The sequence below is a fragment of the Rhinatrema bivittatum genome, chromosome 4 (genome assembly GCF_901001135.1).
Source record: "Rhinatrema bivittatum chromosome 4, aRhiBiv1.1, whole genome shotgun sequence".
Classification (NCBI taxonomy): domain Eukaryota; kingdom Metazoa; phylum Chordata; class Amphibia; order Gymnophiona; family Rhinatrematidae; genus Rhinatrema; species Rhinatrema bivittatum.
The window spans coordinates 420782804-420807977 of record NC_042618.1 but is presented as its reverse complement, the minus strand read 5'-3'; the positions used below and the strand labels follow the sequence as shown (position 1 = coordinate 420807977).

The 25174-nt window shown below is 43.1% G+C and overlaps 1 protein-coding gene across 3 annotated transcripts in view; it reads right to left on the bottom strand.

Moving 5' to 3' along the window:
• The window catches only part of PLXNA1 (plexin A1), a 644822-nt gene that overhangs the window by 13814 nt on the left and 605834 nt on the right, over positions 1-25174 (bottom strand). For 2 of the 3 annotated variants that reach the window (XM_029601328.1, XM_029601329.1), the window contains 6 exons: positions 20537-20640; positions 19438-19534; positions 17494-17684; positions 9113-9282; positions 3935-4147; positions 2465-2615 (listed from right to left, as the gene is read on the bottom strand). In XM_029601328.1, the coding sequence (XP_029457188.1) occupies positions 2465-2615; positions 3935-4147; positions 9113-9282; positions 17494-17684; positions 19438-19534; positions 20537-20640 (926 nt within the window). Of the gene's footprint in view, positions 1-2464; positions 2616-3934; positions 4148-9112; positions 9283-17493; positions 17685-19437; positions 19535-20536; positions 20641-21362; positions 21892-25174 lie in introns of those variants that run through there. The other variant, XM_029601330.1, reaches the window with a different exon arrangement.

Sequence of the window (25174 nt, the reverse complement as noted above, 5' to 3'; positions counted from 1 at the left end):
GGAGGAAGTGAAGAAGATAGGTGGAGAGAGTAAAAAAAAACAAAGTATAAAAAAGACCGAGAAAGGGAACATTTGGGGGGGGGGGGGGGGGGGGGGGGGCCCTGGGACCATCTGATTAGAAAAATAAGATCAGACAACAAAAGTAAAAATTTTAAAAAAAATTTAATTTTTAGTGATTGGTATATGTTATCTTTGGGAATGTGCAATACATATTTGTATTTTATTCTTTCTTCAGTATTCCACTGTTCAGAGTCTGGTTTCTCGGGCTTCCCATTTTATTTTTGCTTGCCTGTTTCAGTTTCTAATTTGTAGTCCTTTATTCTGTACTGGATAAGGACCTGTCTATGCTCTGCATGTGTGACTGAGGTGCAGTATTGCTGCTGGCATGTAGGTTTTCTGTGGGGCTTTGGAGCAGTAGGTGGTGTATTAGTGTCCTAGGGCATGGTATAATATTTGCACTGCTGCTGTTTGAGTCCTGAGGGGTTTGTGCTACTTCTCAAAGTGTTTGCCAGTGAAGGGTTTGCAGTTACTGAGATGAGTGTGTGCGGAAGAGGAGGAGAATTGAGTGTGTGCACATGAATGAGCATATATACATGTGAAAGAGTATGAGAGTGGATATGCACGTGTATTATTGTGTGTGAGTGTGTATGTGAGAGAGTTTGTGTGCATGCTGCTCCAGTATTCTCTCTAAGTATCGGGCTGTGGTGAGCATAAAATTGATAGGCTTTTTGAATCAAAGGCAGCAGTGATCACAAATAGCAACATGGATGCTGCCTTAATTAAACATTTTTTTTTCTGTAAATATACTGCTGTGTTTTACAAATGCTTAAGAGAGGAGAGGTGTAAACTATATATTTTTTCAATGTTTCTAGTGAATATCGTTCTCATAAAAGGTACCATATTGAAATCAACAGAACAGGCAGAGCACACCATCCTGCCAAGATCCCTCAACCCTCCCTACAAAAAAAGGCTGTCCTGAAAGGGGATCGATCCTTTCACCGACAAAGTGTCAGTGAAACGGACTAATCGACAGCCCTACTGGGGGTGGGGAGGGAGCTTTGGCATGCTGTTGTGGGTGCCCCCGCCATGACTCCTGGGCACCTGACGCAGAGGGCTAGGGATGCACAAATTACCCACCGCGCAACCTGTTTTAGCGCAGCAGTTCATTTGCCTATTGCATCGAGCATCCAGGAGCGGTGGATGTGCGCGCGTTTATTTTATGCGATGATATCGCATCGGCCTGAGAAAGTTCTTCCTAACATCTAACCTAAGTCCCTTCTGCTGTAAGTTAAGCCAATTAATTCTTATCCTTTCATTGCCAGATGTGGAGAACAACAGATCTTTGTCTTCATTTAACCCCCCCTTTATGTATTTGAAGACTGCTATCCAGTTACCTACGTCTTCTCTTGTCAAGGCTAAACAGTCCCCGTTGATTTGTCCTGTTCTCACTATAATCAGTTTGGCTGCTCTCCTTTTGAACTTCCTCCAGTTCCCCCATGTCCTTCTTGAAGCTTATGTGGCCCAGAACTGGCCAAAGTATTCCAACAAGGCCATGCCAGTGAACTCTTAGTGCTTAATACTATATCGATACTGGTGGTGAGGGCTGCCAAACTGTCAGTAATGGAAACACAACTCTTCTCACTTACAAATACAACGCAAAAGCTGAAAGCGGAGGAGTCCACCCTCCTAGGTGTTAAAGGAGGGCTAGCTTCACGGAACATTTCTTTTTCACAAGTCAACCAACAAAATAGGTAGAAATATAGATTAATGGATGTTTAAAATGCATATTTTTGGAGCTACGATGGTCCCTTCCTCAGGTAATAAATCAGAAAGGGATCTAAACTGTCCAAAAAACGTGCACCTTAAAATAGTCATCATTTTTACTATGTAACTCATTTGTCAATTTTGTTTAAAAGAAAAGATCTCTTATGTTTTGGTGCGGCAACATGTTATTGCCTTTCTAGTTCCTTTCCTTGCCCTGTGCAGAGGCTACTAACTGAGCTAAGATATACCATCTTTTGTGTGCCGATTCCAGTGATAAGAACTTCCTGCCTGCCAAGGACTATAAAATCACAAACAACCTAAGCCCATTTCCTGGTGATGGCAGAGAAGTGCTATAAGCGCCAGATCATTCAATCCATGTTCCTGTCGATGCTCTACGTTTCAGATTTATGGTGGCCTGCTAATGAAATACCCCCTTATCATACCGGATGTTCCAGCTTCCATTTCAATGGATGCAGAGACTTCCCTGTTTAATCTACACAGCGCCTATTCAGGCCTGTTGTGCTAGGTTTGAGATTGATATGAAGGATAGTGTTACTTCAGTTTCCAGATATACTTAATAGCTGTCGTTTCTCTGTTGACAATCCTACTTCTGAAAGCTCTGCCTGCTCCCAAATGATTCAGTTGTACAAAGATGACACTTTTTTTCCAAGTCATTGAACAAACAGGGTTTCACGAGTACCTCATCTCTGTACTTTGTGATATAGGAGTAGATTTCATGCAGTGCACTCAGGCTGTTGAACTGGTTTAGATGTAACCGCGACTGCTCTGCCAGGTAGGCACTCATGTCCTGGTCACTGATTGCTGGCATTTTTGCAATGTCAGCATAATACCTAGAATAAGCAGAAAGAGGAAAAACTCAGTGGAGATTAGGCTTTGGGATGGGATCTTGCTTTAGACAGAGGCAGGGTGGCTTCTCTGGCAGGAAGGGCTTCTGAAACCAACAAGGAAACAAAATTTAAATAAGGTTCAATCTAAAATAAAGTTGAATACTGTGACAATATGTAAATCAAGATCCTCAGGGAAATCAGGAACACATCGCAGGCTGGTGATCACACTCTCGTAGAAATATTTGTGCAAAAAGGATCCATAAATTCTGTAAATACACATAGTTCTCATCACTTGGCTAAGACTGGGAAAACTTCTTACCTCCTACACTTCTAGAACAATCCAGACCCAAATTCTAGGTCTACATGCAGAAACAGCAGGACAAGATGCTCTGCTACAATGAAACCATGTTAAGAAATGGTTAATAGCAGCTGTAGTGAAGCACTTGGGGCCCTTGGGTCAGGAGGGGTTGTGTCTCAGGGCAGAACCTGATGCATCCATACAGACACAAACCTACACTTGTAGGCATCATGACTTCTACTGAATTCAAAATGCAGAGGCGGAATCTTCAGGAGTTAGGCTTCTGGGAGCAAGCCGATGGTGACATCACCAAGCCCAGGCATGTTCCATGCCCACGATGGGAAGCCACAGCTGAACAGCAGCAGACTAACGGCTAGGTCGGAAGAGGCCCCATTCGCTCATTCTGTGAAGCGGGGAGGTGGGGTGTGTTAGAGGTTTCAGGATTGACCCTAAGGAGTCTGCATGCAGCATTTTTTACTGTTTCTCAAGAATCCGTGGATCACTAACTATGCAAATGACATGGCGAGAGCCCTTTTAATAGTGCACTCATTCATCTCTCATTTCATGGTAAGCCCTTGGACACAACAGGGTCTGACTTACTAGTTTTATTATTGTGCATATATAATTCAAACAATACTAACAAGAATGGAAAGTGGAATACTGCTGTTTTTACGAGTTTGTACTTGAATGAGATATGTCATTACTGCTATCACTTAAGATGCAAAATGGCTTTCTCCATGTTAGCATGATTCTAATCTTGGAAATGAGGAATACTTTTGATTGCAAAATGTCATGTCATTATTGTCTCTCTCAAAATACATAATTGCAGTCTGAGGGGGCATCGGGTCTTTAAGTGATTTGCTCCAGGTCACATGGCAGATGGTCGAAGATGTCCTCAAGCTTCCTAGCTTTGAGCTGTCAACACCCCAGGCCATACTGCCGACCCTCAGTGACCATCCAAGACACAAATCCCCCATATTTTGTACAGGTCCGTGCAAAAAGAATTACAGTGATGGCCACTTACCTTTCCACCCAGCCTTTGTAGTTGGGGATATCCTTTGCGTAGAGCAGTTTGTTGGAGGGGGAGTCCTTGCCCAACTTGTGCTCTGATGTTGAGCAGGAGTCCATGAAGGTTTGGGCCACCACTGAGAGGCAGGCATCAGTAATACTGTTCTTGTGAATGTCAAACACAAACTGAGGGTTCTTAATTACATTCACCCAAAAACGCAGAGGTAGACTGAAAACAACAAAACAAAACTTGAGAGTGGGATCAATGTGCCAAGACAGAGCAGGCAGAAATCAGTCAGATTAATTAATGGGGGTGATTAACAAAACCCTGTGGAGACCCTCAAAAAAGATATAGTTGCACTGGAGAAGGTACAGAGAAGAGCGACCAAAATGATAAAGGGGATGGAACTGCTCCCCTGTGAGGAAAGGCTAAAGAAGTTAGGACTGTTTAGCTTGGAGAAGAGACGACTGGGGGGGGGATATGATAGAGGTCTTTAAAATCATGAGAGGTCTAGAATGGGTAGATGTGAATCGGTTATTTACTCTTTCGGATAATAGAAGGACTAGGGGGCACTCCATGAAGTTAGCAAGTAGCACATTTAAAACTAATCAGAGAAAATTCAGTTTTACTCAACGCACAATTAAGCTCTGGAATTTGTTGCCAGAGGATGTGGTTAGTGCAGTTAGTGTAGCTGAGTTTAAAATAGGTTTGGATAAGTTCTTGGAGGAGAAGTCCATTACCTGCTATTAATCAAGTTGACTTAGGAATAGCCACTTGCACTGCTGGCATCGGTAGCAAGTGATATACTTAGTTTTTGCTATTTGCCAGGTACTTGAAGCCTGGATTGGCTACTTTTGGAAACAGGATGCTGGGCTTTGGTCTGATCTAATATGGCAGTTTCTTATGTTCTTATCTCTCATAATTGTAAAACAAATCTCAACCATAATCCAGGTATTTCCCAAGGGGACAGGGTTAATAGATCGTGCTTGCAGACTGGGAAGATAAACGCATCATCTATAGCTCATTCTGCCCCACTCTGATGACGGGAGTAGAACTCTTGAAAGCTGCTCAAACGTATTACTTTAGCCCAACAAACAAACAGGTTGTCATCCGCAACTTGTTTGTTAACCTTTATTTTGTCAAACTGAAAAAAAAAAGATACAATAAAGGACATTTCCATTAATCCCCAACTTTCTCTAAGCATCTGCCAGGAAATGCCCAGATAATCGGCAGACATTTGGATCGCAATATTCAGGTGTGTGTGTGGGGGGAGGGGAGGGGGGGGGGGCCTTCTGTCCAAGCAGGATCCAGACACTTTCCAGTTATAATGCTTCAGAAACATCATATTTGAGGAGGCACTGCCTCTGTTTCACAACACAAGAGAAGTCTCCAAAGAGGAACAAGGAACAATGTGATTTTTATCCCCGTTACAATTACAGAGTTAGGAAAGTTGTCAGCTGAAAGAAAACCAGAGGATCCACAGCCCAGCTTTCTTTTTATATTCGGTAATCCAAGAGAAGGCAAATAAACATTGAGCATCTGCAGTCACTTTCACAACAGGGAAAGAAATAGTCCCTTTCCCCACTTCAAACATGAGACACAGATCAGAATCCCCAGAATGTCGCTGTATAGACCTCACCAATCTCTCCTCTACAAAACTGTCCAATTTACTATGGAAAACTCAAGGTACAGGAGTGCAAAATGCTTTGGGGGGAAAAAAAGGCACAGATATTGGCTGGGACAGGAGTGATCTTACATTCAAAGAGTTAAACACTACTTACTGTTTCTATCCACAGAACAGGGAAAGGGCCTGGCTTCCAGAGACACATTTTATATATGAAAGCGTACATCCCTCCCCCCTCCCGCCTTATAATACAGTCAGCACATCCAACACAAAACTAAATTAACTCTACTGAGGGATTAGCACCTAGAGATATCTGGCATCATTAGTATTCAAGAACTAACATCCCCAGACCCTTTGGAATTCAGTTTTTCCCCCTCCATAATTCTTTAATATACAAAGCGAAGTTATAAATCAGTCCGAGTGTTTTGGAGAACTCACATCTCCATTTAACAAAGAAATTGTTTTCTTCCCCTCTCTCCCCTGCTAATTGCCTGCAGTTACTCAAGTATATAAAAGCAATTTGGCTGCCACATTACAAATGTCAGATACAGGGATGTACCCCAAGCCTGGAAAAACTGGAAAAACGCAGGCAACCAGGCTGAACAATTTAAAGGAGAATGCCACAGGGCACCGATGGTTTCATTCGCAGCTCTGAATCCGAGAAGGAGAAAGAAGCAGCGAATGGGCTCCAACGTCTGGATTTTCTGGGTGAGGAGAGAGCTCGGTGGTCCTCGGCAGTGTTTGCAGAGAGTACCTTACTGCAAGCACGAAGGCGGCCATGGGTAAAATGGACAGCTGCGTTTCCCAGAAAACAAGGTGCACGTAATGCTCTTAAGGCTTATAAGTGTACCTTAAGCACCAACTTAATGCAATCAGACAAGAGGAAATTAAAATGTGTTTGGAAACGCAAAGGCAAAACAGGAATGTATTCATCCCAGTCTCCCCATCTGACCACAAAGACAGCAGCATGTCCAAGTCACTTACTCTTACCCGAAGTCCATATTCGGCAAGCTGGTGAGCAGTAACTTTGCTCAGTGCTACTTAAGCTGGAGAAAGCTGCAGCCGAATGCACCTGACCAGAATTAACTGGTTAAACTTAAGATGGCGATTTCCCCAGACTACCCAGCTTGGGTTTATCCAGGCAGTGCTGAATTATCAAGCGATACCTAGGTAAGCTTTAGCTATGCCCTCAAAACATCCTCACTGGATACATTTTACCTGGGTGATCATGAAAGCGGATGAAACCTAAAACTCCTAAGCCTGTCCGTGCAATTCTTAAAGTCAATCTGAACAAACCCTTTTGAATATCAACCTCACATATGTCTAAATTACAGAGCTGATCCATCCAGGCCAACTCTGACTGCCTAACAATTCTCTCTGCAGTGTAATCCAGAGAAAGGTTAAAAAAAAACAAAAAAAACAAACCTGAGCATCTGTAGCTATTTCTACAATGGTGAAAAAAATCCTTCCCCACTCCAAACCCAGGGACTAGAGTTGCTGGATTAGCACTTAGTTATGTCACTGTACCCATCAATATATTTTTCCTATTCTTAAGAACGCTCTCTCTTCCGTTCTTGAAACTCCTCTTCATACAACCTGCAGCAGCGGAGCCAATAAATATAACACAAATGATTTTCTTCAGTGCTTTAAAAGTCAAGGTTGACAAAAAAAAAAAACGTTATAGGTGCTATCATTTCCTGGACAAAGTTAATGTGTTTCTGGCGGATTTTTTAAAAGCGCCATGCGTGCCAGAGCCAGGAGATACGCGCGTGCCTCGGCCCGCAGTGCGGCGGGTGGATTTTAAAATTCGCGCGAGTACGCGCATATCCTCTGGCATGCACATACATTAAAAGGTTTTTAAAAGGGGCGGAGTCTGGGCAGGGAAGGGGAGGGCCGAGTCTGTAACGAAGTCTGTGCGTAAGTATTTACGCGCACAAGTGCACGCCGGGGTCCCCTACCGCGTAAATTTACTTCTGCTGTGTACGGCGTGTTAAGTAAAAAAAAAAATAAAAACTAGGCTAGTCGGGGCTAATAGGGTGAAATGGAGGCAAATTAGCTAGGGTTTTAGGAAGTCTTTGCCCTTACCGGGGTGAACTGGGAACAAACTAGAGAAACAGGTAATTGCATCGGCGCGTGTATCTACTAAAATCCTCCCGATTTACACGATCGAGGCGGTATTTGGTGCACATGCGCACATCAGTATAAAGTCATGTGCACATGTACGTGCATTTAAGCGATTTTATAACAGGTGCACGTGTAAGCTTATATATGTATGTACGTATGTTATAAAATCACCACGTCCATGTGCGCATGCTGGCAAACAGGTCTTAAAATTCACCTCTTTGTGATTAGCTTGGGAGAGTTAGTCTTCCTTTATCAAGCCGGTGCAGATCTGACCTAATGAAGGCACTACATATGATTTTTAGTCCACAGGATTCTGCGTTCTAGTAGAGTACACTCAAAAACGTACACACAGTGTACAAATACAATAATGACCATAACTAAAATACAAATGACCGACAGAACCAGCTGAGGTCTTAAATCTCATCATCCTACTCTTAACCGGGAACTCGCACCGAGAAAGATCAACGTGCTTTTTCGCATAACTGATTTCATGGGGGACAAAAGCCTCAAAAAAAAAAAAGCCAATGACTACCAATTTTCAAGGCCAATATTCAGTAGGCCGTTTAGATATTCAGCAGGATAAGCGTTCTGCTGAATATCCTCGACTAAAGTTATCTGGCTACCTTTAGCCTAACTGGCTAAGTTTAAATATAATCTGTTAAGTTTTGGTTATCCAGCCTTGTGTTCATTTACCCTGCTAGCGTATGCCTCCAGCGCAATTGCTGCAGTTAACGCTGGTAGTGCTCGGGATCACTATGTACTACGATCACAGGGAGAAAAAGGAGCGCTGATTTAGGTACTGGAGTGGGGGGGGGGGGTGAGAGGGCTTCGGGAGGAGGGTGGTGACATGGTGGGGGGAGAACTGGAGGGTCGAGCTGCAGTGGCACAGATATCTGATAATTTTATTTTTTTTTACCATTTCAAAGGGTTGGGGGACCTTGAAGCAGGTTTAAAGCTATCTGGCTAACTTAGAGATGAATATAGTTCAAAATCAGCTAATTTAGCTAGATAACTTAATTCCTCCCCATAACACCTCTTCTAGATAAGTGGTCAAATATTTAAAAAGTTGCCATTTATAGGGCTTGGAATATTGGCCTCTCTATGTGCATCTTCCTTAGTCATGTGCCTCTTTTTATTTTATTTTATTTTTTTTTAAAGAGGGTTTTGAATTTCTCTTTGAATGTCTGTATGCATTTGGTACCTCTAAAGTCATAGGCAAGCGCATTCAACATGCACAGATTACATTTAACCAGGGACTGAAAACAAAATAAATAGTGGGCCACCGGGTCTGCTCATGCACTGTGTGATGCCTCAACACCCAGAAACTAAGAAACTGCAAACAGGGCTTTGAAATACGTAGAACAAGGGTCGCGCCACCAAATGTCAGCATAACCGACCTGCGCCACGGGACCTGCTATAACCCCAACCACCCCTCTCTGAATTACCAGTTGCTCTTCCAGGTGTGCCTGACATCGTAATCGGTGATCTGATGCTTGTCTGCTTGCTCATCGAGAAAATCAAACATGTACTTGATGGCAAGAGGCAGAGCGCTGCCACGGTGTGCGGTGCTGAATATCGTCTCAAACAGGTCGTCAACGAACTTCTGTAACGTGCCCTACGGGAAGAGAGAAGAGGAGGATGTGGTTAGTCATTACCACCACGAGGAGCGGCAGCAAGAACCTCAGCCGTGCCACTTCCAGCATTTCTCTGTGCCTTGCTGGCCCATTCTCTGAAGTGATCACTAAAAAGCAACAGACTCCCAGCCAAATCACAAAACGGAAGAAAGGAAAGTACCTCCAGGACTAGAACTAGGGGACATTTCATACGATTAACAAGGTATAGGCTTGAAACTCATTTAAGAAAGCATTTTTTTTTCAAGTTGACGCACAATTAAACTACGGAATTTGTTTCCAAAGGGTGAAGTCCAGGTTAATAGTATATGGGTTCCAAAAAAAAAAGGTTTGGACAAGTTTTTGGAGGACAGGTCCATTAACAATTACTAGACAAAGAGACGAGATGTCACGGTTTTGCCTGTTGCGCAGTCTTCCGTCCAACCAGGAGTCCTCAGTGAGCCTGTTCTGTCCTGCGGTCCTGTACTGCCTCTGTGGGGGTGCTCCCTGACTTCAGCCTGCCAGCCCATGACATGAGGATCACCACCTCAAACTTTTGGGAGTCAGCAAAAGGGAATGGATCGCTCTACGCTCTACCAACACTCACCAGGCATCCAGCATTCAACCAGCATTCAATTCCACCAGCACTCAACTATGCATTCAATCAGCACTCAGCACTCAACCAGCAACAGACAACAACTGCCCAGCACTCAGCAGTCAACCAGCATTCTATTCTATCAGCATTCAATTCTGCATTCAACCAGCACACAGCATTCGTCTCCCAGAACCCCAAAACATCTCTTCCAGAACCCCTTTCCTTTCCTCATGCATACCTACAACATCCCAATCATTCACAACCGAAGGAGAATCGCCATAATCAACTCCACCAACACCATACAAAAAAGAATTATTCCAATCATGACCTCTCCATTGAACCAACTGCTAGGCCTTACACTATTCTCAGTAACCCTTATCAATGCACAATCCCTAACTAAAAAGACACACATCCTAAACGACTACCTCCAGGATACAAATCCAGATATCTGTGCTATCACAGAAACCTGGCTAAAAAACGCCGATATTGCTCTAATCAACCAACTTCCTATTCATATATATGACATCTTCATCTTCCAGACACAAAAAAAGAGGAGGCGGCCTTCTTCTAGCTACCAAGAAAGAACTCAAACTATCCGCACATACTATCAAGACTGAGTCTAAATTGGAATTGGGTCTAGTCAAGTCAAAACAGCTACAAATACTGCTAGTCTACGCTCCTCCTGGAGTTCTAGAAACAGACCCCTCGTCACTCATAGAATCCATCGTGAAACATATCAACTCAGACCTCCCAACTATGATCTTAGGTGATTTCAACCTTCACACTTACGCCATACCTCGCTCCTCAAACTGTGAGGCGCTCCTCACCACCCTTAGTGCTATGGGATTCACGCAGATCATCAATAGCCCTACGCATAAAGCAGGACACACCCTGGATCTAATTTTCATCAACTCTAACTTCTCTTGCACATCAGAACCTTCTTGCACCCCAATCCCCTGGTCAGACCATTTCCTGATAGAATCCTCCTTCTCCATAGACAAACAGACACACCTCTCCTCACCTTTCTACCATTCAATTCAGGAAATCATGCCCATCCGATATACTTAGTGATCAGCTCTCCAATGAACTCATGAACCTAGACCTTTCCAATCCTGACTCAGCCCTATCCTCCTGGCATAAGATCACGGAAACAGTTGCAAAAAAATGGTGCAAAATAGTCTCCAAAACAATCAATCCTACAAAAAAAGGAAATCAACTCTGGTTCACCCCTAAACTAAAACAGATGAAACAGGAGCTACGTCACAAGGAAAATATATGGCGTAAAACCCCCAACACAGCTACCCTGTCAACATACAAAGGCTTTTTACATCACTACAGGACTTCTATTCTACTAACAAAAAGGGAATTCTATGCCAACAAAATACACCATCTCCAGTATGATGCCCAGGCCCTGTTCTCATACATAACTCAAATCACGAAATCAACCCCTCCGTCTATTCCAGACGAACAAGCACGATCTAAGGCTAATGAACTTGCCTCATTTTTTCAACAGAAGATCCTGAATACGCTCACCCTTCTACCTCCAAATACTATACCTCTCACCTCAGACGAGAATCCTCACTCCCTCATGACAGCCAAGCTCGACAGCTTCGAATCAATATCCACCAAAGAGATTGAATCCCTACTAAAAAGACAGAAACCATCTAGCCATCCAGCAGATAATATCCCATCGAAACTCTTGCTTCTCATTCCAAACACGATCGCAGGACCTTTGACAAGTATCAAAAATTGCCTTCTAACTCAAGGGAGTTACCCAGACAGTCTAAAAACCGCGGCACTCAAACCCCTCCTTAAGAAACACAATTTAGACCCTAATGAACCAGCCAACTTTAGACCCATCTCCAATCTCCCATTCCTAGCCAAACTAACGGAGAAGTTGGTAAACACCCAGCTTTCAGAGTACCTAGAAGATCACAATATCCTATACCCTTCACAATATGGCTTCCGCAAATCACGCAGCACGGAAACCCTCCTCATTTCACTTACAGACCATATCATAATGGGTCTAGACAAAGGCTACTCCTTTCTATTAGTCATGCTAGACATCTCGGCGGCATTTGACACCGTCAACCACTCCATCCTTCTGGATCGCCTAGCAGATATCGGTATCTCCGGATCAGCCCACAGTTGGTTCAAGTCCTTCCTCTGCAATAGAACCTTCAAAGTTAAAATCAATAATAAAGAATCACCCTTAACAAAATCCACTCTTGGTGTACCACAAGGATCCTCCCTATCTCCAACCCTCTTTAATATCTACCTCCTCCCCCTCTGCCAATTGCTAACTGATCTTAATCTAATTCATTATCTGTACGCAGACGACGTGCAGATTCTAATCCCTATCACAGAATCTATCTCAAAAGCGCTCTCCCACTGGAATAACTGCCTTATATCTATCACCAGCCTCCTCAATAGATTAAACTTGGTCTTTAATGCCTCGAAGATGGAGCTCCTCCTCATCTCTTCAAACGAAGAAAATATCCCCCCATCATCCCCACACAACTCCTACATCACCCATAAGCATGTGAGAGACCTTGGGGTACTTCTAGATAATAGACTAAACCTAAAGAAAATGGTCAACACCACATCCAAAGACTGCTTCTATAGACTCCAGGTTCTAAAATGACTCAAACCACTACTATTTTTCCAAGACTTCAGGACAGTCCTCCAAGCGTTACTATTTGCCAAGATAGACTACTGCAGTGCCCTTTTCCTAGGCCTCCCCAAATCTACCACCAAACCACTGCAGATGATACAAAATGCCGCAGCGAGATTACTGACCAACACCAGCCGTGGAGATCACATTTCACCCATCCTCAGAAACCTACATTGGTTACCAGTGAATTTTAGAATTCTTTACAAATCAATCACCCTAATACACAAATCCATCCATCATCAACTCCAACTCGACCTCGAAATCCCCTTCAAACTATACTCCTCCAACAGACCAATTAGAGATATTCACAAAGGTACTCTGAATTTCCCCCCAACTAAAGCCACACGCCTTTCCTCGACCAAAGACCGAGCGTTTTCAATAGCAGGACCATCTATTTGGAATAATATCCCCTCAAGCCTCAGATTGGAACCCTGCCTCTTAACTTTCAGAAAAAAACTTAAGACGTGGCTCTTTCACCAAGCCTTCTCTGATCCTCCAGACAATCACTAGTCACCATTATTCTCACCTGGTCGAATGGTCTTTTATCCTCTCGAACGATGGACTCTGGCACTTCCAGGTTAAAGCACCTTAAGCTTTAACCCATATTCTTTATTGTATTATGTTACAATTACTTCCTGCCTTTACCTTCTTCCAGCTATTTAAGCTTCCAAGTTTTTACTCCTTGTTAAATGTAACTTTGCCTTATTCACCTCTATTGTTAATTACTTTAGTTATTGCTTCAGTTATACCCTTGTTCTATGTAAACCGATCCGATATGGTTATTACTATGAAGGTCGGTATAAAAAAGTGTTAATTAAATAAATAAATAAATAAATACTTTCAAGAGACCTAGCTTGGCCATTGCCAGAGACAGGTGGCAGAGACTGATGGTTTGACCCTGAATGGTACGTCCTACCTTACTTGCCATGGAAATGAATGCCTTTGGAAAGGACTTCATCCAGAACCTGACCAAAGAGCCGCTGCCTATCAGTGCAAGTACAAAGGCAAACAGACAAGGAGTCAGCATAAAGGCCAAAGACTACTGACCTTGACCTGGCAAGATAGCTTTTAAATATGATTAAAGGAAGGACCCAGAGCCCCTATTTTAATGTAGGGCTCTGCATATCTTATAACTGTTTTATAAAAAAAAGGTTTGTGCATATATTTTACACGTTAAATAATAGTAATGTGCACATAACCATCCCGCGTGGAGGCAGGTATTTTATAAAGCTGGCTGATGGCTGCGTGTATCTCGCTTATGAAACTATTTGTGCACATACTTCCAAGCACCGGTTCGCCAAGTCTGCTACCAGGTCACCCATACCCTCCACCTCTTGGCTCCAGCCCCCCCCCCCCACACACACACACAAAATACAGACAAAAGACCACAACCTAATTAAGAGATGTAAAAAAATGTATGCATGTTTGATGATGTATACACATACTCTGTTTATAAAATGCATAAATGTGAATGAACTTCCAGATCCTGCCCCAGGATATTTTCGAAGTGTATATATTTTTCTTCCTGGCAGCGACAGTAAGCACTTACTCCTGCCCTCCTGAAAATTCACTTACCACGCACGGAGGCTAATTTTACACGCACAAATCCCATGCAAGTCTTTGAAAATTCTCCTCTGCATGTGCTAGGAGGATAAGAGCATAATCACACTACATGTATGTTCTACAGGAGACCGATCAAAATACTCAAGTGGTACCAGCAGAATGCATCAGAAAGAAATGTGCACATTAGGATGCACCTTAATTAACAGTAGTTTAAAAGTTGTTGCAGCTTTTCTCCATTGTCATCATCATCAAGTGCTGGCTTTTATATGAAGGCTGGCAGCTGCGGTGCACCGGTCCTCTCTGCTTTGTTCTGGTTTCCAGATCCTGATCCTATTTTAATGTTTCCCCAGACTGTTTTCTGCTCTCCCCCTTCTTGCTAAATCAGCCACTGACCAGCACATTTTATTACACTTTTGACCAGATCTTCCGTCAGAGATCTTTCATTGGAAATCAGGTCCTTCCAGTCAATCTTCTGCATTCTCCTGCAGCACCACATTTCAACTGCCGTATTTTTATTTACAATATCCCTACCGAAAGAAAAAGAACAACAACTTTTGCCGCTCCCCTTGACTCAGCACCATTTTAAAAGACTGGAAGAGGCTTAACTGAGCAGCCCCCTTTCTCTGGTACTGCAGCCACAGATTCTGTACAGCACAGGGCAAAACTGCATTCTTATTTCCCAGTTCGCTCAGGAGATGAACACAATTGTGACAGCACTAAAGCATGGTCATCTGCGCATTTCCAGAGGCAATGTATTCTGCCTACATGCCTCCTGAACCGAATGACCTTCGTTAATTCATGCAACAAAGACTTCACTGTGACTTGATCTGGTGTATTCCATCTACAGTGTCTTATCGTGGCTACAGCAGCAGAGGAAGATGACGTGAAACATTACAGCTGATCTTCAGTCTCCGGCTGAGTTCATCTGATCACTTACTCAATGTGCACTTCCAAAATCAGTCAGGCTGTAATCTCATTTCTCCTTCCCTGACAAGTGGATAGCATTAAAATACAGTACTATATACCCACACAGGGGAAAAATACATTTTAATAAAAAGCTGTTTTCTCTGTAGCTCTAAGGTTTCTTCTGGAACTAGAGGGAAAATAATTTCTGTCAAAACATTAGCACTGTATTCCTGTGGGTTTGAAGAAGGAGGGAAAGGCATGAATGGCCTAGTGGTTAGGGCAGTGGGCTGAGAGCCAGGGTTCAAATCACTGATGCCTCTTGTGACCTTGGGCAAGTCACTTCTCCCCTTCCACTGTTTCAGCAACAGACTAAGTTTTTTTGGAGCAGGGACTTATCTACTGTACCTGAATTGCAACCCTCTTTGAACGTGGATTTGTAAAGGAATGTAATTTAAATCAAAATCTGAAAGGGACATTTTACCCTGACCAACCTTTTAGCTGTTTATTTTGAAGAGCCAAAATATGTAAAAATATGTATAAATTCGTATGAACCAGTTCAAAAGCTGAAGCTCACTAGCCAAGGCATCAGTACTGCTGGCTCAAAGTGGCTAAGGCTGCATGTATTAAGACTGGCTGGACAAAAAAGTTACCCGAGAAAAGTTATGCGTCTACCTCTACCCACCTATACTCGGCGGCAGATGTATGCATGCAGGTCCTGCTGAATATCTGGGAAACGTTGTACGCATAACTACCTGGAAAACTTACCCGCTCTCACCGGCTCTCTGAATATCGACCTCATTATGAACAATGCAATGTGAGATCCCTCTTATGCTGACATAAAACCTCCCCTGTTCCATTAGCCACAATAATGCCCTTGGTTAGCCATCAATCTAATAAGGCCTTCTGATTTAGGTAGCAGCTGTGCCTTTTTCAGCTGACAGCTGACCAAGAACCATTTCTGACAAGCTCACCCAGAGGCAGGAGACAGGAAGAGATGTGGCTGGGAGGTGTCTCTCCTCATTTAACATTTGAAATGCACTGAATCGCTGTGCCAGTGGCATCTGGCTAAGTATGTTTGAAAAATCAAACTTTTGTGACCAAGTTAAATTAAGACTATTCAATTTATTTTTCCAATTTTTAACCTGCTTTTTCACACAGATGCTCAGTGCAAGGAACAATAATCACAAACAGCGTTAACTAAATACAATAAAAAAAATATATATATATAGTAAGTAAGGTAACAAATAGCAAAAAACAGTTAAATCACAGGGGTAAAATAATAAAACATGTAAAATTCACTTAGGTAAAAAGAACCACATAGAACAAAGATTAAAAGACATCAAACCAAGACAACATAAAAGGAGTGGGGCAAAAAACAATTGGAACAGCCAGGTTTTAATTAATCATCTAAAGCTGGGGTAGGCAACTCCAGTCCTCAAGAGCCACAAACAGGCCGGGTTTTCAGGATATCCATAATGAATATGCATAAGCGATATCTGCATGCACTGCCTCCACTGTATGGCAGACCTATCTCGTGCATATTCACTGTGGATATCCTGAAAACCGGACCCCTTTGCGAGGACAGAGTTGCCTACCCCGGGTCTAAAGACCGGGTGCTTGTTAATTAGAGCGGCATTTCTTGCAAAGAATTCCATAAACAAGGGGCGATGTGAGAGACTGTCAGGAACTCTGCGCTGCCAGTGGAGTTCCCAAATTTTTGGAGAAATTCAATGTATGACTAGAAGTGCCAAATATTTCTTGGATTGAAGCTGTTGCGAGTCTTCCAGTTAAGGTGGAATTTTGGATAATCAGGTTATGTCATATTATGAATGCACTAATAATATTGGTTTGATTTTTGGCTATAACAATCTTTTATCCCCACAGTATGAAAAACACTGCATTTTAAAATCTGTTCCTTTTACCTTCGAGAAGGCAAGTGGAATAGACAAAACTTTTAAGCCTTTATATTTGCCTACTGCTGCTTCCTTTATTGCTGCCTGACAGCGGTTATTACATTGGTTTATAGAGAAGGTAATGCTGTGTAAAGCTTCTAAAAGCTCTGCCACTCTCATCACTATGACTCTAATTAAACTAGGATGCTGATGGGGGTGAACCTCATGTAGGTATCACACCGATGTAAAACAAACTCATCATATTAAAAAAAACAAAACCCTGTACATATAGGGAAGACTTAGGTTTGGCCATATTACAAGGTGCATATGTAAGTAATAAAACACAAGGACAAAAAAAAAAACAAACTGAAAAAAAGAGTTAAGACCAAAATCGGAAGCTACGTACCCAAGAAACAAACAAATTAATATTTTGAAGATTCTAGACGTGAATGCTGCGTTAAGACAAGGGATGCACTAATCGCACGAGAACAACTCTTTCATTGCTTTGCAAGCGCAGGCTTAACATTCATGCCATCACTGCATGGCAGCGGCCCAGTTTTCTCCCACCCCTGCCTTGTTTGCTTACCTTGGTGGCCAGGAGGCGAGTCAGGTAGATCTCCGAGACCATCTTGCTGCCCCGATCGCCCTCCCGTTGATCCAGGTGGTCATGGTTTTTCACCAGGTGCCAAAGCTTTGTGCCGCTCTCTAGGTCTGGCGTGATCATTGGGGTTCGGGATCGCAGACTGTCCGGACTGCTGGCAGTGCGCAGCATGCTTTCTAGGGTAACACAACACAAAGCCAATCAGACAAGGCCCACCGGGAAAGGTCATGGCAGCACCGTAAAGCCAACTGGTACCGGCATTAGACAATGTTTACGTTTCTCCGGTGTTACCGAGGAAGGAAGAAAAGTGCCAAGTTTCTAGCAATAATGTTCTGCAGACCGGCAACTGCTACTCAACCTTTACTTCAATCCATGGTTAAGTTTTTAGAATTCTATTTACAGTTGCACCCCAATAAACTTCCCAGGGGTGAGATGACAGGAGTTGCTATCTCAGCGGTCTTGGCTATTTTGGGCACTCTGTGTATTGGGTTTGCTGCTTCTTTTTTACTCCGCTCATGGAGTGAGTGAGCCCCAAGCAGACAGGAAGTGATGAAACCGTGACACAGAGCAGGGGAAGAGGGAAAAATAATCTTACTTATTCCTAGGGATTTTTCTTTCCAGATTTCATGAATTTGAAAAGCTGGATTTCCTTCCTCCTCGATGCAAAGCATAACTGAAATGGTGACTTTTCCAATTTGCTTCCAGGCCAGTTTTCCTATAAACAATTTACCCTATTTCATAGGGGGGGGGGGGGCGGGGAGGGAGTGGAGTTTGTTAGCTGTGAGGATCACCTTCTAATTGAAATACTGAAACCTTTGGTTCCTATCACATTTTAAATATCTTAGTTTATTTGACTTGTTTTGCTGTCGCATTACGCTACCAAATATTTTTTATATCCTGCGAACACTTAAGAGATTACTCCACTTGTTTATCAGCATCATAAATGTGTTTCAGTGACTGCACAGACCTTTCCACAAATCCCTCCCTCCCCTATTTCTAATTCATTCACTTTGTGTGACTCCTATACAATTATTTTGGCCTATCCTATGCTTCAAGAAAACAGCTTCTTATTTCCCCATTTGTTTTAACCAGTAATGCAAATGCAGATGTGGTGGGCGGTTGCTCTTTTGGAGCTGACATTTTAAAGCCAATTATGTTTGATATGCAATTAATTTTAGCATCACAATAAATTTTCCCTTGATTTGTGATGAATTCCTCTGCTTTAACTAGTTGCTAAAATGAGAAAAATCAACTTGACCTCAAGAAAGTCGTTTTAAAGAGAAAAAACAAGGTATGAAAGACCTCCCCCCCCAACAGCCCAACCCAATTCTCATCTGGCAAAGGCTGGCAGGAAAGTTGTAATCCATCAGGAGCTGTGGTGAATGGATACAACTGAGGCCCACAGGCTTTGTCTGGCAACTCTTATCCAACACGTTTCATCAGCTGTTTCAAGCCCCAGATGAGATGCCAGTGCAGATGTGAACCACTCTGAGGCAATACTGATCAGCTCAAGGCTGGAGAGAGGTGTCGCAGCTACTGGAGTGGTAAAGCAGCAGAGAAATGGAGAGAATGCCAGAGCATGCATTAATACATGACCACCGGTGGAGTTTTCCGGAATATTCTTAACCCCTTTTGCCCTTCAAGTTAACAGCACAGAGGAGGCGCGTCAGTTTTTTTAGATGCACGTGCAGGATGCCTGCTTCATGTGCGTGTACTGTCATAATCGATGATGGCTTTTGTAGGAGGCTGCTCACCTATCCTGTTGGAGGAGGAGCTTAATATTCAAGAGGTCAGGGTGTCTCCAGGAAAGAAGGTGAAAACTGTGACCTTGAAGTTTCTCAGATGCCAAGATGAAAGGAAAGAGGAGAGAGAAGTATATGAAGAGAGTGCTGGTGCCAGTCCAGTAAAGGTTTAGCACTGTTCACTCACCATATCTGCTGAGTGACTTTGTGAAGGTGGAGGAATTAGAGATGTTATAGGCAGAATTTTGTTTGGGTACCAGCGCTACAGAAGATCCATCAGTAACCTAAAAAATGTAAGGCGGATTAGAATATCAGATCATAAATTGTAAATAGAGGAAACACATTCCTGCTAAGCTCACACCAAACAAGTAACGCTGCGGGTGAGCATTCATTACTAGGCCAGATATTTCGTGCTCACTGTATCTACTCGGATGTGCCAGGGCACAGACCACGACTCTGTGCGTTTATTAGCAAGGGCAACGAACTGCTTTACTGCACGGACATCTGTCATTCCTACGCAGGGCCTCTGCTCTCCTCGTGACGAGCCTCCTCCACCAGGAAACGTCACTTGAATAGCATAGTGCAGCCATGAAGCAATCCCAGCAAGAATAGCACCCCCCTCTCGCTGCCTGGCCAGGTGCCATTATAACCCCCTCCCCCCCCCCTTATGTAAAATAAGTGATTTAACAGCAGGTGTCTGGGGAGAGAAGACTAATCAAGGACTTGCTCTTTGTACGTACATTCACTTAGGGGCCAATATTCAAAGAAAGCTGAGCACCTGACCTAGGCGCCTAAGTTTTGGGCTGAAAATCTGCCAACTTTAGGCATCTAAAAGTGAGGCACTTACACTTAAGTTCCTGCTACGTATTGCTCTCCATTTAGGAAGCTAACTTAATTCAGCCAGTGTGACCCCCACCCACTTTTTAGGCTCCTATAATTAAGGGCCTGGTGGACAACAGAGGCCTACCTACATGGTGATCAGCAGAGGGAAATTTCATTTTGGCAGATCTAGGTGCCTGACTCCCCGAGTTACACGCCTAGATCTCTGAATATTGGACTGCACGTGCCCAGTATTAGGACTCAGGATGATCATTTCAGGCACAAGCATTGAGGTCAGTGCCACCCAACTCTGATGACAACACCTCCTGAAAGGCCTTTCATTCCACTTTTTCCATCTGAGGGGGAAAAGACATCAGCCAGCAGCACTTCACAGTTCACTTAAAACTGTAACATTTACCCTTCACTGCAACTTAAAATTATACTTCCAAAATGTGCAGCCACTGTACCTGATAATGAGTCAGAGTGTTGAGCCGTTTCCAGTCATTATCTATCTTGGTTGTTACATCTTCATCTTGCAATATGATGCGGGCCATCCTGCCCTGACGCCACTCTAGAAAAGAAAGCGGAGGAGGGACAGCAGGCAATATTATTAAAGCTCAACACGCTCTGATGCCGCAAGCTTAAAAAAAAAAAAAAAGAGAAAAAAAACCAAGAGGAACAGATCCCTGATGAACTGCAGGCACTCCTAGGAGCCAAATCTCTGCAGCTGGCTGCACCAAGCGGCCCCAGTAGACACTGTAAGATGTCAGGCCCCTTGCTGGCCAACCAACACAGACTTCTCTTTCAAAGCAAAATGTCGGACCGGTGCAGCACCACTGAATGACTGTGATGTTACAAACGTTGAAAATGAGAAACTGATGGATCCAATGGCAAAAAATCAGGGGACTGGTATCTTGGCCAGCTTTTAAGTGCTGGTGAGTTGAAATCATTTCAGGTCCTTCAGGCTGAATTTGGTTTCCCTCATTCCCAATTACTCAACTGGACGCGTCTCAGGCATCGCTTCAGAGTTTAACGAAGGATCTGAAACTGGCCACTGTCTGCGAGTCTGCCTGGGCCTCCTCTGAGCAAGCAGCAGGGTTTTTTTTGTTTTTTTTTTATAAGTGAATGCAATCTCATTCCAGCCAGCGCTGTGTGGTTACTGAGAAAGTGTGGGAAAGGGAATTGGGGGAGGGGGATGCGGTGTCTTTTACTCAGCAGTGATGGGAGTTTTTCTCCACCTCTGCTTCTCTTACAGAGTCCATGTGTTCTTTTACTTATTTATTTCTCATAGGGACATCTGGATTCCTGTGAAAATGGGGAAGCTGAAAGGCGCTAATTCTGATTAATGCTGGTCATGTTATTCAAGTGAGGGTAACTTTTTTCATATGTTACTTGCTTTGTCCAGACTTATCCTCTTACCGGGCAGCAGTATGGGAGTGGGTGTGTAATGTGTTGGGCTTACATGAGGCTCTCTCCTTTTCAATTACTATTTGGAAGTCGCAAGGTTTAACTACACGCTCATCCAGTCAGGAAGAAACAGATTTCTTACTTTTGGTTGCGCTGCATTTAATACTTTCACATTGGAAGTAAGTGTTCATGCTTGCTGGAATATGATTTCGTTGCTTTGCAATATGAAAAGGTGGCTGCTGATCGTTATCCCAACGAGGGTTTTTATATGAAAAGGTGCTCTCCCATTTTGCATTATGTTCATTCTTTATCATGAAGACTATTTGGATTATCCGACAGCCCTGCTGTTGGTTATTGCTGTTCTTGTTTTTTTGTCGGCTATTTTGTTGTTGTAAAAAGTCAAAGTCGAACAGATCTGAACACGAAAATAAGAACATGACAACAGCATTAACCTTTAACTACTAAGGGGGGGTCGATATTAAAAGGGTTTTGTGCAGGTGACTTTTCAAATTACCCAAACAAAGCCCAAGGTTTTAATATTTCCCCACACCCGCTCATTATCTGCACAAATTTAGCAGGATATAAAGAGGAAGTGCTGAGGGCGTTGTTCATTTTTACCCAGCGAACGCTGCTATTTGCTGTTACCTGGCAAAAGTTAGCTGGTTAAGACTGCTTGGAAAAATATCCGCCTTAAAGTTACTCAGATAAGTTTAGGTGGCATATTCAGCGTTTACACTTACTGGTTATGTTCCGGTAAATGACTTTCCAGTGGCCTGCTAAATATTGATCTTTACGTTTATTTTTCCTGACATCTGTCATGTAAGCTGTGTGAGCCATGCACCTCAAGCAACAAGGGGATCTTAAACTTGTTAATGCTGCGTAGCACTTGTTGTTTGTGGGATGGGTCGCTCCAGGGATATTGTTTAAAACAATAAAGGAAAAAATTTAAAAAAAAAAAGGAAAAAAAAATAAAGGAAAAGTGAATAGTAAACTTCTTACTTTTTTTTTAATATACTGTCTAAATGAACTAAATTGATCTAGTCAAGGGTCACCGTACACTCAAACCTGTACAACCAATGTAGAATTTTGAAAGGATCAGGACCGCAGGTTATGCCTCTCAATCTGCTGGAGTCAGAGAAGATACTGAGGGATCGCAGGTGGCACACCGGTATATCTAGGGGGTGCTTTTTCAGCTTTTCTCTGACTCCATCTGCTGGAGGGGAGGCATAACCCAGCAGTCTGGACTGATCCTGGTATGTACAGGGAACTGAAAAGTTATCTGTCTAAATGGCAAAATGGCGATATTCATCGCTGTATGCGGCTACATTCTAGCCACATAAATTGAGGGTGGGCCAGAGGTATTTCCAGGGGGAGCGGCGTTAGACACATAAGTTATATGGCTAATTCCATTATTGGGAGTTAGCTGCGTAACTTCTGCTGTTAACTCTGGTTGCGCTGGATATCCGGCTAACTTTAAGATAGCCAGATACACTCCGCTGAATGAACCCGGCTAATTTAATTAGCTGCTCCTCAGCTGAATATCGGCCCCTGGATGCCTACGAAGCAACTATGGTTAAAACCTGATCATTAATAAGCATGCAAACACCAGGAGGCCAACATTCAGCGTCACTTAGCTGGTCAAATTCTGACTTATTGGGCTAAGTGGTGCGTTTTAAATATTTGGCTGCAGTCAGCAGCCACAACTTATCTAGCTAAGTGCTGGGAGGAGAATGGGTGTAACGGAGAGGGGTTAAGGTATCCGGCTAACTCCTGTTGCCCCATAGACCTGTGCTAAAGCTAACCAGATACACTTATCTTGCTAACTTTAAGATAGCCAGATAGATTCAGTGGCGTGGCTGCACCACTGAATATATGGGTTAAGTTAGCCAGATTAATGTATCTGGCTAACTAGCCAAGCCGCATAGCGGTTGAATATGGACCTCCAGATGTTTTGGGACACAGCTTCACAAAAATTGGTGATAAGATATGGAAAGGAGCCTGGGTACTAGATTAAGTGTTCTGTGAGAAATCAAGAGAAAAACAATGCCTGGAACAGCTTACCAGCAGAGGTGGAGGAGGTCAGCCCTGTAAGAGAATGTGGACTTGCGGCAAGAGAATGGAAGGCCTTTGCAGAAGCAAGGTAGAACGTTCATGTAAAAGACATAGGGTGGGGAGAGCAGCTTTTGGTTATTGTATGGACATTTGGCATGCTACCACTTTGTAGAGGAGCATATAGAGAATAAGAATCTCAACTGGGCAGACTGGAATTGCCAAGTGTAAGCCAATACTCAAAAAACGTTGCATGCCTACATTTAGGCCCTTACGTTGGGGGCTTATTTTCAGCTGCATTCAGGAGTTTTCAACTAAAAATTCACCTAAAGATAAGGATCTAAATTAAGATCTGCCATTCCTTTACCTTGATTTAGGGTCCTAGTGCTGAAAATCAGTGCTAAGTCCCTAACTTTTGTTTTCCCTTTCCTAACTCTTCCCCCCATTGCTATTCCTAATGTTAGGAGCTCAGCCCTAGTAAATTTTCTAAAGGGTCGATTTAGGAGCCTAAACCCTTTGAAAACTGAGCTATTGGCCTTTATCTCTCGTGATTTAATATTGAGGTCAATTTTCAAAGGGTTGACCAACTTTGGGAGTGTGACCCCTAAATTGGCCCTTTTGAAAATTCAGTAGGGCTGCATCCCTAAATTTAGGGTCACAGGTTCCCTAGGCCCCTAAATTTAGGAGCTTAACAAATGGATGGCCATAGGGATGGAGTTAAGGCAGAGAGAAAAATAAATGATGGCTTAGCACTGATTTTTAGCATCAGGCAGCTAACTTAGGGACCTAATTATGGGAGAATGGCATAAAAACCCTGAATTCATGTGAATGTTCAGCTGAAATCAGGCATCGACCCTAGGTTCCTAAATTTAGGGATGCAGTGTTTTTTTTTTATTGATCAACCTCTTGTCTACTGCCTTATTGAAGAGTTACAAGTTGTACTGCATAATCTCAAACTGCTGCGCACGAGGAGGGTAACAACGTTTTATGGGTGGAAATGGGGGTCTTTGAAAATTGCCCACCCTCCCCGAGTGCAGGAGTGCGTAGTGCCAGTATGCGCGTAGTTTTACACACAGACATGGGAGGCAATCCTGGGGGGTGGAGTCAGCACTTATGCAGGCACAGTTAACGCAGGTGTGCAATTTCAATGGAAAAAGTATTTGCACGAATAGCAGGAGGCGCAGGTCTCCTCGTACTTATTCTGACCCAATTTTCAAAGGAAACTTTTTCCCTCTTTGAAAATCAGATGTAAAGCCTGCAGGTAAAATGTCCCCACAGACTTTACCCTTCTGTGCACAGTTTGAAAGTCACCCGCATGGTGATTGATTGTCATACATTCCAGCAAAGGATATTGGCTGCAGCAGGTCATGGTTTGTACTTCATTTCATTTCAAAACAGATTTCTACACCACCATTCTCTTTTAAAAACTAACTAAATAAATAAATAAAAAAGACCCAAAGCAGTTGACAGTATAAAACAATACAGAAAAAAATGCAATCATCAGTTAAACAGCCGTTTCATACAGAATCACCCCCCATCTCACTCTCAGCAGGGACTGAGCTGAAGTGCATTGCATTACGAAAATCACTTTCTCCCAGAGATCAAAATAATCAATATTTTTTTGGTTAGTCTGGGATTTGGTGGTTGAA